Source organism: Panthera onca, chromosome E3 (assembly GCF_046562875.1).
Source record: "Panthera onca isolate mPanOnc1 chromosome E3, mPanOnc1 haplotype 2, whole genome shotgun sequence".
NCBI classification, from domain to species: domain Eukaryota; kingdom Metazoa; phylum Chordata; class Mammalia; order Carnivora; family Felidae; genus Panthera; species Panthera onca.
Genome location: NC_138354.1, coordinates 22,501,059 through 22,513,918, shown reverse-complemented (window position 1 = coordinate 22,513,918; position 12,860 = coordinate 22,501,059). Strand labels below are relative to the sequence as shown.

Below are 12,860 nucleotides of genomic sequence, written 5' to 3'. Positions count from 1 at the left end.
GTGGTTTAAACTGTGCTTGAGGAAATACCACCTTACATTTTCCTGCATCTTTCTGTTTGGTATCTATAGGCTGTTAATAACTTCAAAAATGAAACCGGTTATACAAAAAGACTACGAAAACAGTTACCCCCACCACAGCCCCCAATACCACCTCCGAGACCGCTCATTCAGCGGAACCTACAACCTCTGATGAGATCTCCAATATCAAGACAACAGGATCCCCTGATGATTCCAGTGACCTCTTCAACTCACCCTGCTCCTTCTATATCTTCATTAACTTCTAATCAGTCTTCCTTGGCCCCTCCTGTGCCTGGAAATTCATCTTCTACCCCGGCTCCTGTACCTGATATAACTGCCACAGTGTCCATCTCAGTCCACTCTGAGAAACCAGATGGACCTTTCCGGTAAGTCTGTGTATCTCTCTGGTTTTTCATTGTTGTTTATTGCTTTAGTAGTTGTTATAGTGACTGGTAAGTATCATCCTTGTGAACCACTGTGCTCAGTAAGGTGGGTGACTCCATAAAGTAACCCATTGCTAAACGGGTACTTTTAAGAGATGACTCAGTCTTATTGGAGGAACAGGCAAATGAAGGAGTTTCACTTGGCAAATGATTAAGCATCCCAGGATAAAGAACTATACGAGTTGCCAACCACCCCTGTCAAGTGTTGAATTAAAACTCACTTAAATCCTACTGGTTCAGACATGAAAAGGATCTTCGGACATGTAGTCCAGTAGTTCATAAATTCTTTTTTTTTTTTTTTAATGTTTGTTTATTTTTGAATGACAAGAGTGTGAGCGCACATGACCACAAGTGGGGGAGGGGCAGAGAGGGAGAGAGAATCCTGAGCAAGCTCCGCTATGTCAGCGCAGAGCCCAACTGGGGGCCTGAACTCACCTTGAGATCATGACTAGAGCCAAAACCAAGAGTCGGACATTAACCAACTGAGCCACCCAGGTGCCCCAGTGGCTCATAAATTCTTGAGGAATCAGCCACTTAAAAAAAAAAAAAAATAGATGCCAGGGGTCTGTGCAGACATACTGAAGCAAAATCTTGAGGACTGGGACCTTTACATTTATATTTAAGACCTCAGTCAGAATTCATTGGCTTTTCAGTGGTGGAGCTGGAAGTAGAATTTACTCTTAATCCTGTATTCTTTTGGTCCCACAATTTGATTTTCTTCCTTTTTTAAAAAAAAAAAATTTTTTTTAACATTTATTCATTTTTGAGAGACAGAGAGCGTGAGCAAGGAAGGGGCAGAGGGAGAGAGACACAGAATCTGAAGGAGGCTCCAGGCTCTGAGCTGTCAGCACAGAGCCCGACATGGGGCTTGAACTCACGAACTGCGAGGTCACGACCTGAGCTGAAGTCGGACACTCAACCGACTGAGCCACCCAGGCGCCCCTCTTCTTTTTTTTTTAAGCTTTATTATTCTTACAGCTGATTTCTCTCCCATCTATATAGATGGGACCTCTTAAAGAGATTTCCTTTTTTTTTTTTTTTTTCCTTATCACTTTTGTATCCAAAGAGCTCTCCACTTGACCCAAAAGTTTTCATCAACGCATCTTCATGCAGGTGGTGGGTGAACAGACTTACTAAATAATGTACTGTAATTTGCTTACTCTTACTCCTCCATTTCTGATGACTTTTTCACATATTGCAAATTCTCTTGTCTTCTAGGGATTCTGATAATAAAATATTACCAGCTGCAGCCCTTGCATCAGAACATTCAAAGGGAACCTCTTCAATTGCAATTACTGCTCTTATGGAAGAGAAGGTAAGTTTTATTGGCTTTTAAATGTGAGATTTATCTTACAGTTTTCTGATGGGTTTAATTTTTTCTTTTTTTAACTCTCCCTCTTTTTTTTTTTTTTTAAACTGTTTCTTTTTATGCATGTTTTTTTCCTAAAGGGTTACCAGGTGCCTGTACTTGGAACCCCATCTTTGCTTGGACAGTCACTACTGCATGGACAGTTGATCCCCACAACTGGTGAGTAAAATCATTTTGGGTTGAACATTTTCTCCTTTAAAAAATAATTTTAACTTTATTTAACATGCAATTTCATATTTACCTACTGTTCTTGTTTCCAAGGTCCAGTAAGAATAAATACTGCTCGTCCAGGTGGTGGTCGACCAGGTTGGGAACAGTAAGTATATGTTTAAAATAATCTCCAGATGATTGCTTTCAAACTAGATAATGGGAATTATAATCTAGTGTGTTGCTGAATGTTTCTTATTGTAAACCCCCCTTTTTTTATGACATGTTAAGACTGAGCTGAAGTTGGATGCTTAACCAACTAAGCCACCCAGGCTCCGCTTTTTACTTTCATGTCTTAACAAAGTGATCTTGACAGGATCTCAGTTAATGAATAGATAAGATTAATTGAAATACTATTTTCTTTGAAAGAGTATTTGAAATACTGAATCATTCATTGTGCTAATAGATGGGGGGGTGGGGAGCACGAGAGCATGGGGGAGGGACAGAGAGGGAGACACAGGCTCCGAAGCAGGCTCCAGCCTCTGAGCTGTCAGCACAGAGCCCCATGTGGGGCTCAAACTCACAAACCGTGAGATCCTGAGCTCAGCCAAAGTCGGATGCTTAACTGACTGAGCCACCCAGGTGCCCCTCGTTTTTCCTATCCTTAAATGGATTTTCAAATTTTGATTTAACACATAGTAAGATTAAAGGCTACCAAACATAGAATTTCTCATTTTGAATAATCTGTGTTAATGAGATTTTATTGCATATCAAAATATATAGGATATTATTTTTTGCCCTGTGAAATACAAGGAATTATGATTTTTATAAGATGTTCTATGGTATTAAAAATTAGTATGTTTACTTATTGTCTATGTATGCAATCATTTGTGTCTTAGTCTATATCAACAGGCTTACGTATTTGCATAAACTGGCTTCTATTCTAAAACTATGATTTTTCTTTTAAAGATAAATCAAATATTTTATTTAAACAAATAGACTAAATGAGAGACTTAGCGGATTCTTTCAGTAGAAGGAGCAAGGGATTTGGAGACAGGTAGGCCTGAGTTGGAATTCCAGACCCTGCACTTGGCAGTGCCATGACACCGAGCATGCGATTTTACTTCTCAGCCCCATTGCCTCATCTGCAGAATTGGAACAGTGCTAGTTCCACCGGCATGGCGCCTAGCAGATGAAAGGGCTCTTCTCTTCTGTAACAAGTTCACAGTCACTTGTAGGATGCTAAATGAAATACCATGTTGCGGAAAATATTGTACATTGAGGTTTAGTTATTGTCACAGTAAATTAATGAGGAAAATTAACTCAAGTAAGTGTAATGCTTGCTCCTATCTCCTCTATCTGGAACAAGTTTCCGAATGGGGATCAGGGAGAGGAAAAATCTTCTAGAGTAGTTAAAATAGGTATCTTTTAAGGTCTACACGCTAGGAGGTTGTATATTATACTCAAGCCCATTTTATCTTTCTTTCCACACAGTTCCAATAAGCTTGGATATCTGGTTTCTCCGCCACAGCAAATTAGAAGGGGGGAGAGGAGCTGCTACAGGTATGCTTTTTAAAATTTTTGAAAAATTAATCTGATGACACTGCTGAAAAATAGAACACAAAGAAACGAAAGCATGGCAGTGGCAAGGGAGGGAGATTACTTTATGCTCATCTCACTTCAGTCCTCAGTAGTTGATCTTGAGGCCTAGAGAAGAACAGGTTACATTTAGTGTTTTAAATGATGCTTTTAGGCTGCGTCTTTAATACTCCTTCCCAATGACTACTTTCTTCCAGCACACAGCAGAATATTAGGTTACATTTACTCTTTTGAGGGTAGAAGGAAGTCACTAAGGCCCAGACAGTATTTAAGATGTCAGTTTAATTTAAGGCAAAAGTTAACTAGCTTACCTCTCAAGCGTGAGAAAGAATTGCATTTATTTCTCTTCTAGACTCAATTGTCCCAGTCTTCTCCCACCTTCTCTTTTCCAAAAGAAGAGACAAAGAGATTGTTCGGGGCTCCTGCCCTGGACAGGCAAAAACCATGTTATTCTGCAAAGTAAGCCGTAGGTCTTATTGAGGTCGTTCTCGCCACCAGGGTAAAGGGCCTCCAAATGAACTTTATAATAAGAATATTAAGGGTGTCTTCTAGTGCTCTACTGAGAATTGCTAAGTAACTCTGTTACTAGATCACATGTTAATAGAAGATAATAGTTACCAGTTCAGATTCTGAAGAGGCTTAAAATCTAAACCCTGGCTGCTGCTGTTCTTTGTACCAGTTACCTAGAATTTAAAGAACCATTAGCTTAACAGAAATGAACCCATGTTTTAAAGAAGCCACTGTTTCTTTTAAGAGCGACAGTTCAGAAACTTGGGCCAGCACTGTAATTTTCACCTAACCCTTTGAGAGAAAATAATTGAGATTTTTAGCTGTTGCTTACAGATGTTAAAAGTGGAACTTACTTTCTTGAGGATGAAAGAGCATAGGGAATGTAATCTGTGGTACTGTGGTGGTATGGTGTGGGGACAGATGGCAGTCACACTGTGAACATGATGTAACATGCAGACCTAACTGAATTGCTGTGTTGCACACCTGCAACTAATAATGTAACCGTGACTATACCTCAGTGTTTAAAAATGTAATAAATAAAAAGTACTTTAAGTACAAAACACCCCACAAAACCATGAAGCCATTTAACAACTAGGTTTCCAAAGACATTTTAACGACATAGAGACATGCTCATGATATAATGTCAGGTGAGAAATAAAATTATGTAAAACTATAAAAATAAAAAATACCTAATACTTATTCTACATTGAAGGATCTTTCTACACTTCCTACCTCAAAAGATTACAGGAGGTGGTTTTCCATTTAAAGTTTTGATCTTGGAAGGCTTTTTGGGGAGGCCTAGGTCAGAGAGGCATTAGCCTTGTTAGTTCCTTTAAATGACAGATTGGGAAGTCACCAAAGATCATTGTGGAGGGGTAATGAATCTGAACTTCACAAAAGAGAACTTCTAAATATAGCAGCACCTCATGGAGAAGGCGCTGTAAACTTGGATCATCTCAATCCCCAGGTGGCCTTAAAAATTTTATTTACATATAAATATCAGTGTTATTTGAATAGTTGATTCTATTCCATTGTTTGTAAGTTTGAAGATAATTATGGATAGAAAAGACAAGCTTACTTGTCTCGGGTGATGTTAGTTTGAAGGAATAATATCTTGGAATTTATTTCTCCAGAAGTATAAACCGAGGACGACACCACAGCGAAAGATCACAGAGAACTCAAGGCCCATCACTACCAGCAACTCCAGTTTTTGTGCCTGTCCCACCCCCTCCTTTGTATCCACCTCCTCCCCATACACTTCCTCTCCCTCCAGGTGTTCCTCCACCACAGTTTTCTCCTCAGTTTCCTCCTGGCCAGCCACCACCTGCTGGATATAGTGTCCCTCCTCCAGGGTTTCCGCCAGCTCCGGCCAATTTATCGACACCTTGGGTATCATCAGGAGTGCAGACAGCTCATTCAAATACCATCCCAACAACGCAAGCCCCACCGTTGTCCAGGGAAGAATTCTATAGAGAGCAACGACGGCTGAAGGAAGAGTGAGTGTTTCAGTGTGAAATTATCATACACTTTCATTTTCTGATGTAACATTAAACAGGTTATCTTTGGAAACATTTTCTACTGTTTCCAGTTAGTACAAAAAAAATCACCTAAAAATTAAACCAAAGCCATACAAGCAACTTCCTCAGGGACTCCTAGTTATTTATAGTTTTAAAGTGGAAAACTAATGGCAATTTCATTCATTTCATTCATGATCTAATTACATTTGTCTTGTTAGTTTTCTTAAATGGTTTTTGTTAACTTTCACTCTTTAACTTTATTTTACTAGGGAAAAGAAAAAGTCCAAGCTAGATGAGTTTACAAATGATTTTGCTAAGGAATTGATGGAATACAAAAAGATTCAAAAGGAGCGTAGGCGCTCATTTTCCAGGTTAGTGTTTTGCAAGCCTTCACAACAGAATTACAAATGGGACTTTGAATATCCAGGGATTAGCTATGGATATAAATAACATTGCACTTACGGAATTTTTCTGATTCGATCCAGGCTTATAGAAATGGAGATGTAGCTTATTTCCCAATATTTGTTTATTGAAATATTGTCTCAATGTAAATTCTATTGTGTAGAACTAGCAGTTATGGGGATTAAATTGCCCTTGTCCCCTGAAGTTACTTATAGTGTGAAATAATTGGGAAAATGTTTGTGGAAGGAAAGAAATAGAGGACTAGCCAAAGAACATTTCTGAGGACGCTTTTATCTAAGGCTACAGCTTCTTGCTGGAACATTAACCTGTGTAATTATGAAGCAGTGGTAGAATACAAATTGTTTTATCGACAGAAAAACTGAATTATAAAAATTCCCTGGAAGTTTGTTTAAAAGACTTACTTTTTAAGCTTACATTTGTGGTTCCTTTCAAAGTGCTAGACTGTTGGCCAACAACGTAGGACAAAGAAATTACTCCTATTTAAATAACCAGATAGGAAATAAAATTTAAATTTAATTGGAATTTTGTTTAATGTTAAGTTAATTAGCTCATATAACTCACGGTACATGAATGCGCTTCACTCTAATTGTCAAGATTTCACTTTTGTTTTGTAACAAGTGATTGCTCTGATCTTTGTGTACTTTATTCCATTCCAGTAGAGGTCACTGTGCCTCTCTAATCATCTAAGATGAAATTTGGTATAAAGAAAGATGGAACCGTGAGGAGAGCATGCTAGAATCTGAGTCTGTATTTTATTTTGCAAATATTTCTCAACTATCAACTATTGTTTTGTTTTTTGTTTTTAGGTCTAAATCTCCTTATAGTGGTTCATCATATTCAAGAAGTTCGTATACTTATTCTAAGTCAAGATCTGGTTCAACACGTTCACGTTCTTACTCTCGATCATTTAGCCGCTCACACTCTCGTTCCTATTCCCGATCACCTCCATACCCCCGAAGAGGCAGAGGCAAGAGCCGAAATTACCGTTCACGGTCTAGATCTCATGGATATCATCGATCTAGGTCAAGGTCACCCCCCTATAGACGATACCATTCACGGTCAAGATCTCCTCAAGCATTTAGGGGACAGTCTCCCAATAAACGTAATGTGCCTCAAGGGGAAACAGAACGTGAATATTTTAATAGATACAGAGAAGTTCCGCCACCTTACGACATGAAAGCTTATTACGGGAGGAGTGTTGACTTTAGAGACCCATTTGAAAAAGAGCGTTACCGAGAATGGGAAAGAAAATATAGAGAGTGGTATGAAAAGTATTATAAAGGTTATGCTGCCGGAGCACAGCCTAGACCATCAGCAAATAGAGAGAACTTTTCTCCTGAGAGATTTTTGCCTCTTAATATCAGAAATTCTCCTTTCACGAGAGGCCGCAGAGAAGATTATGCTGGTGGACAAAGTCATAGAAGTCGAAACTTAGGTGGCAACTATCCAGAAAAGCTTTCAACAAGAGATAGTCACAATCAGAAGGACAACACAAAGTCAAAAGAGAAGGAGAGCGAAAATAATCCCGGAGATGGCAAAGGAAACAAACATAAGAAACATAGGAAAAGAAGAAAGGGGGAAGAGAGTGAAGGCTTTCTAAACCCCGAGTTATTAGAAACTTCTAGGAAATCAAGAGAACCTACAAGCAGTGAAGAAAATAAAACAGACTCATTGTTTGTTCTCCCAAGTAGAGATGATGCTACACCTGTTAGAGACGAACCAATGGATGCAGAATCCATCACTTTCAAGTCGGTGTCTGAAAAAGACAAGAGGGAGAAAGATAAACCAAAAGCAAAAGGTGACAAGACCAAACGGAAAAATGATGGGTCTGCTGTGTCCAAAAAAGAAAATGTTGCAAAACCTGCTAAGGGACCCCAAGAAAAACTAGACGGAGAGCGTGAAAAATCTCCTCGATCTGAACCTCCACTTAAAAAAGCCAAAGAGGAGACTCCAAAGACTGATAATGCTAAATCATCATCTTCCTCCCAAAAAGATGAAAAGACCATTGGTACCCCCAGAAAAGCTCACTCTAAATCAGCAAAAGAACACCAAGAGACAAAACCAGTCAAAGAAGAAAAAGTGAAGAAGGATTACCCCAAAGACGTGAAATCAGAAAAGCTAACTAATAAGGAAGAAAAGGCCAAGAAGCCTAGTGAGAAAAGTAAGCCACCTGATAGCAAGGGAGAAAAAAGAAAAAGAAAAACCGAAGAGAAGAGTGTAGAGAAAGATTTTGAGTCCTCTTCAACGAAAGTCTCTAAACTGGAAATGACTGAAATAGTGAAACCATCACCAAAGCGCAAAATGGAACCTGATATTGAAAAAATGGATAGGACCCCTGAGAAAGACAAAATTTCATCATCAACTGCCCCAGCCAAAAAAATCAAGCTCAACAGAGAAACTGGTAAAAAAATTGGGAGTACAGAAAATGTATCTAATACGAAAGAACCCTCTGAAAAATTGGAGTCAGCATCTAGCAAAGTTAAACAAGAAAAAGTCAAAGGAAAGGTCAGACGAAAAGTAGCTGGAGCTGAGGGATCCAGCTCAACTCTTGTGGATTATACAAGGTATCTGATTATGGGTGGTTGGGCATGGATGTTCGTTTTCGGAAAGAGTTTCCTTTAATTTTATCCACGTTTATGCTTTCAAAATGTAACCTATAAATTAAGAAGGGGTTAGGTTTGGGACACCTAGGTGGCTCAGTCATTTGAGCGTCCAGCTCTTGGTTTCAGCTCAGGTCGTGATCCCAGGGTGGTGGGATTGAGTCCCATGTTGGGAAAGAGAAGGCCTGGAGCCTGCTTAAGATTCTCTCCCTCTCCCCCCTCTCCCCCCTCTCCCTCCTCTCCCTCCTCTCCCTCCTCTCCCTCCTCTCCCTCCTCTCCCCCCTCTCCCTCCTCTCCCTCTCCCTCTCCCTCTCCCTCTCCCTCTCCCCCTCCCTCTCCCCTCTCCCCTCTCCCCTCTCCCCTCTCCCCTCTCCCTCTCCCCTCTCCCCTCTCCCTCTCCCCTCTCCCCCTCCCTCTCCCCTCTCCCCTCTCCCCTCTCCCCTCTCCCTCTCCCTCTCCCCTCTCCCTCTCCCTCCCCTTCTGCCCCTCTCCCTCTCCCTCTCCCTCTCCCTCTCCCTCCCCTTCTGCCCCTCTCCCTCTCCCCTCTCCCTCTCCCTCTCCCCTCTCCCCTCTCCCTCTCCCCTCTCCCCTCTCCCCTCTCCCTCTCCCCTCTCCCTCTCCCCTCTCCCCTCTCCCTCTCCCTCTCCCTCTCCCTCTCCCTCTCCCTCTCCCTCTCCCTCTCCCTCTCCCTCTCCCTCTCCCTCTCCCTCTCCCTCTCCCCTCTCCCTCTCCCCTCTCCCTCTCCCTCTCCCTCTCCCTCTCCCTCTCCCTCTCCCTCTCCCTCTCCCCTCTCCCCCTCCCTCTCCCTCTCCCCTCTCCCTCTCCCTCCCCTTCTGCCCCTCTCCCTCTCCCTCCCCTTCTGCCCCTCTCCCTCTCCCTCCCCTTCTGCCCCTCTCCCTCTCCCTCCCCTTCTGTCCCTCTCCCCCTCTCCCTCTCCCTCTCCCCCTCCCCCTCTCCCCCTCCCCCTCTCCCTCTCCCTCTCCCCCTCTCCCTCTCTCCCCCTCCCCCTCCCCCTCCCCCTCCCCGTCCCCCTCTCCCCCTCCCCCTCCCCCTCCCCGTCCCCCTCTCCCCCTCCCCCTCTCCCCTCTCCCCTCTCCCTCCCCCTCCTCCCCTCTCCCTCTCTCCCCCTCCCCCTCCCCCTCCCCCTCCCCGTCCCCCTCTCCCCCTCCCCCTCCCCCTCCCCGTCCCCCTCTCCCCCTCCCCCTCTCCCCTCTCCCCTCTCCCTCCCCCTCCTCCCCCTCTCCCCCCCCTCCTCCCCCTCCCCCCCCCCCCCCCCCGCTCGCTCTCTCTAAAAAAGAAAAAAAAGAAGGGTTTAGGCTGGTTTACTCCTGTCTTTAAAGAAAGGCGTTGAAGTAAGTAGATTTTGTGAGCCAGCATTTATTTTTATGTAATCCTGTCTTTAAATCATTTAATCTCTATTAGAGTAGGGTAATTGGGTTTTGAGAATTAAAAGGACACTTATGTTTAAGTTATTAGCCTTTATGTATTTATCAGTGTTTAGGGGAACCTGAGTGGCTCAGTCAGCTAAGTGTCTGACTCGAGGTCTGCTCAGGTCATGATCTCTTGGTTCATGAGGTCAAGCCCTGTGTCGGGTTCTGCAATGATAGCTCAGAGCCTGCTTGGGATTCTCTTGCTCTGCCCCTCCCCTGCACATGCCATGCACACAGGCTCTCTCAAAATAAATATTTTTAAAACTCTTATTTATCAGTGTTTAGTAATAGCAAATTTTTCATTAACAACATTTTAATTCTTTTTAGCACGAGCTCAACTGGAGGCAGTCCTGTGCGGAAATCTGAAGAAAAAACAGATACAAAACGGACCGTCATTAAAACTATGGAAGAGTATAATAATGACAATACAGCTCCTGCTGAAGACGTGATTATTATGATTCAGGTTCCTCAGTCCAAATGGGATAAAGATGACTTTGAATCTGAGGAAGAAGATGTTAAGGCCACACAGCCTATGTCAAGTGTAGGAAAACCCGCCAGTGTTATAAAAAATGTTAGCACTAAACCGTTAAATACAGTCAAGTATACTGAAAAAGAAAGTGAGTCGTCAGAGAAAATTCAGAAACTCACCAAGGAAGTTAGCCATGAAATTATACAGCATGAGATCAAGAGTTCAAAAAACTCTGCATCCAGTGAAAAGGGGAAAGCCAAAGATCGAGATCATTCGGTGTTGGAGAAGGAAAACCCCGAAAAGAGGAAAAACAGCACTCAGCCAGAGAAAGAGAGTAACTTGGACCGTCTGAGTGAACCAGGAAACTTTAAAAGTCTGTCTCAATCTTCCAAAGAGACAAGAACTTCAGAAAAGCATGATTCCGTTCGAGGTTCCTCGACTAAAGACTTCACTCCCAACAGAGACAAAAAAACAGACTATGACAACAGAGAGTACTCCAGTTCCAAACGTAGAGACGAAAGGAATGAATTAACAAGAAGGAAAGACTCCCCTTCTCGAAGTAAAGATTCTGCATCTGGACAGAAAACTAAGCCAAGGGAGGAGAGAGATTTGCCTAAAAAAGGAACAGGAGATTCCAAAAAGAGCAATTCTAGTCCCTCCAGAGACAAAAAACCTCATGATCACAAAGCCACTTATGATATGAAACGCTCGACTGAAGAGACAAAATCTGTAGATAAAAATCCTTGTAAGGATCGTGAGAAGCACACGTTAGAAGCAAGGAACAATAAAGAATCGGGTGGCAACAAATTACTGTATGTGCTTAACCCACCAGACCCACAGATTGAAAAGGAGCAAGTTACTGGGCAGACTGACAAGAGCGCTGTCAAGCCTAAGCCACAGTTAAGCCACTCCTCCCGACTTTCCTCCGACTTAACTAGGGAAACTGATGAAGCTGCTTTTGAACCAGACTATAATGAAAGTGACAGTGAAAGCAACATATCTGTAAAAGAGGAGGAAACTTCGGGAAAGATTGCTAAGGAACTGAAAGATAAAGTCGTGGAGAAAGCAAAAGACAGCCTGGACACGGCAGCAGCCAGCCAGGTAGGCACCGCCAGGAGCCAGAGTCCAAGCAGCCCTAGTGTTAGTCCAAGCAGAAGTCATAGCCCTTCTGGCAGCCGGACCCGGAGCCACAGCAGTAGTGCCAGCTCCGCAGAGAGTCAGGACAGCAAGAAGAAGAAGAAGAAGAAGGAAAAGAAGAAGCACAAGAAACACAAAAAACACAAGAAGCATAAGAAGCATGCAGGCACTGAAGGAGAGTTAGAAAAAAGCCAAAAACACAAACACAAGAAAAAGAAGTCCAAGAAGAGCAAAGATAAAGAAAAGGAGAAGGAGAAAGATGACCAAAAAGCGAAATCTGTCCCTGTATAAAGGGACAGATTTTAAAAATTGACTTAATTACTAAGTCATCTGTATTAAATTTTGTTATAATGTAAAGAGATTCAAGCCTTGTAAATAATGATATGGAAGACCCTGTGCTGCACTTAAAATATTGCTGCTTGATTATTTGATTTTTACATCAGAGCTTTATAACACGAACTTTTGTACAGAATTGTGAGTTGTGACCATGTAACATGAGAGGTTTTGCTAGGGCCTATTATTTTTAACCACCATTAATTAGTTGGGGTGGAGTTTACTGTACTGTGAAATTTTCACATTTGAATTTTTTTAATTGCCTGGCAAAAGCTGATATCAGTTCTAAAATATCAGCAGAATGATTTGCTGAATTCATTACAACCCCGTTATGTCACTTTTTGATTACAATAAAAGTTTTCAGTAAACTTTTCAAATGTCGAATATTTGCATTACTTGAAGAAAGTGTGTCCTGTCTCTGCCCCCCTCCCATTTCCTCATTTAAAATATCCTTGAGCCTGTAGTATAAGCCGAACTGAGTGTACAAAATTAGGAAGCAAACATGGTGGATAGACTTCATCAGTGGGCTGGTGGTGGATGGCCAGAAATAAGAAATCAGGATTAATTGGAGTTCTGGGTGGGAAAAAAATCTAAAAGGGCCTTAAACATATAAAGTAATTACAAGTTTGGACTTGCATTTTAGCCATGAGGAATTGTGATTTGTTTACATGGTCATGTATTTTTCTGGAAACCCTGATAAAGGAGTATGAAACTCATTGATGAGTTGTCAGCTAGAGAGCACACACCGGTGAGCCTCTAAGGCCTACTTGGTTTGCCTGGTTGACAAAAGCAAGCTGCAGTAGGTCCGGGAACACTAGGTTAGACTCTGATGGGCTCTTCCTTTGTGTCTGCCGATCAGGAAGTA

At 42.1% G+C, this 12,860-nt stretch overlaps 1 protein-coding gene across 2 annotated transcripts in view; it reads left to right on the top strand.

The window, feature by feature from the left end:
• The window catches only part of RBBP6 (RB binding protein 6, ubiquitin ligase), a 33,452-nt gene extending 21,080 nt beyond the window's left edge, over positions 1-12,372 (top strand). Inside the window, exons 10-18 of one of the 2 annotated variants that reach the window (XM_060648801.3) lie at positions 70-404; positions 1,680-1,776; positions 1,911-1,989; positions 2,092-2,146; positions 3,472-3,540; positions 5,220-5,582; positions 5,873-5,974; positions 6,833-8,590; positions 10,384-12,372. In XM_060648801.3, coding sequence (XP_060504784.2) covers positions 70-404; positions 1,680-1,776; positions 1,911-1,989; positions 2,092-2,146; positions 3,472-3,540; positions 5,220-5,582; positions 5,873-5,974; positions 6,833-8,590; positions 10,384-11,953 — 4,428 coding nt within the window. In that variant the 3' untranslated portion in view covers positions 11,954-12,372. The remainder of the gene's footprint in view (positions 1-69; positions 405-1,679; positions 1,777-1,910; positions 1,990-2,091; positions 2,147-3,471; positions 3,541-5,219; positions 5,583-5,872; positions 5,975-6,832; positions 8,591-10,383) is intronic. The other variant, XM_060648802.3, reaches the window with a different exon arrangement.
• Positions 12,373-12,860: the final 488 nt, after the last annotated feature.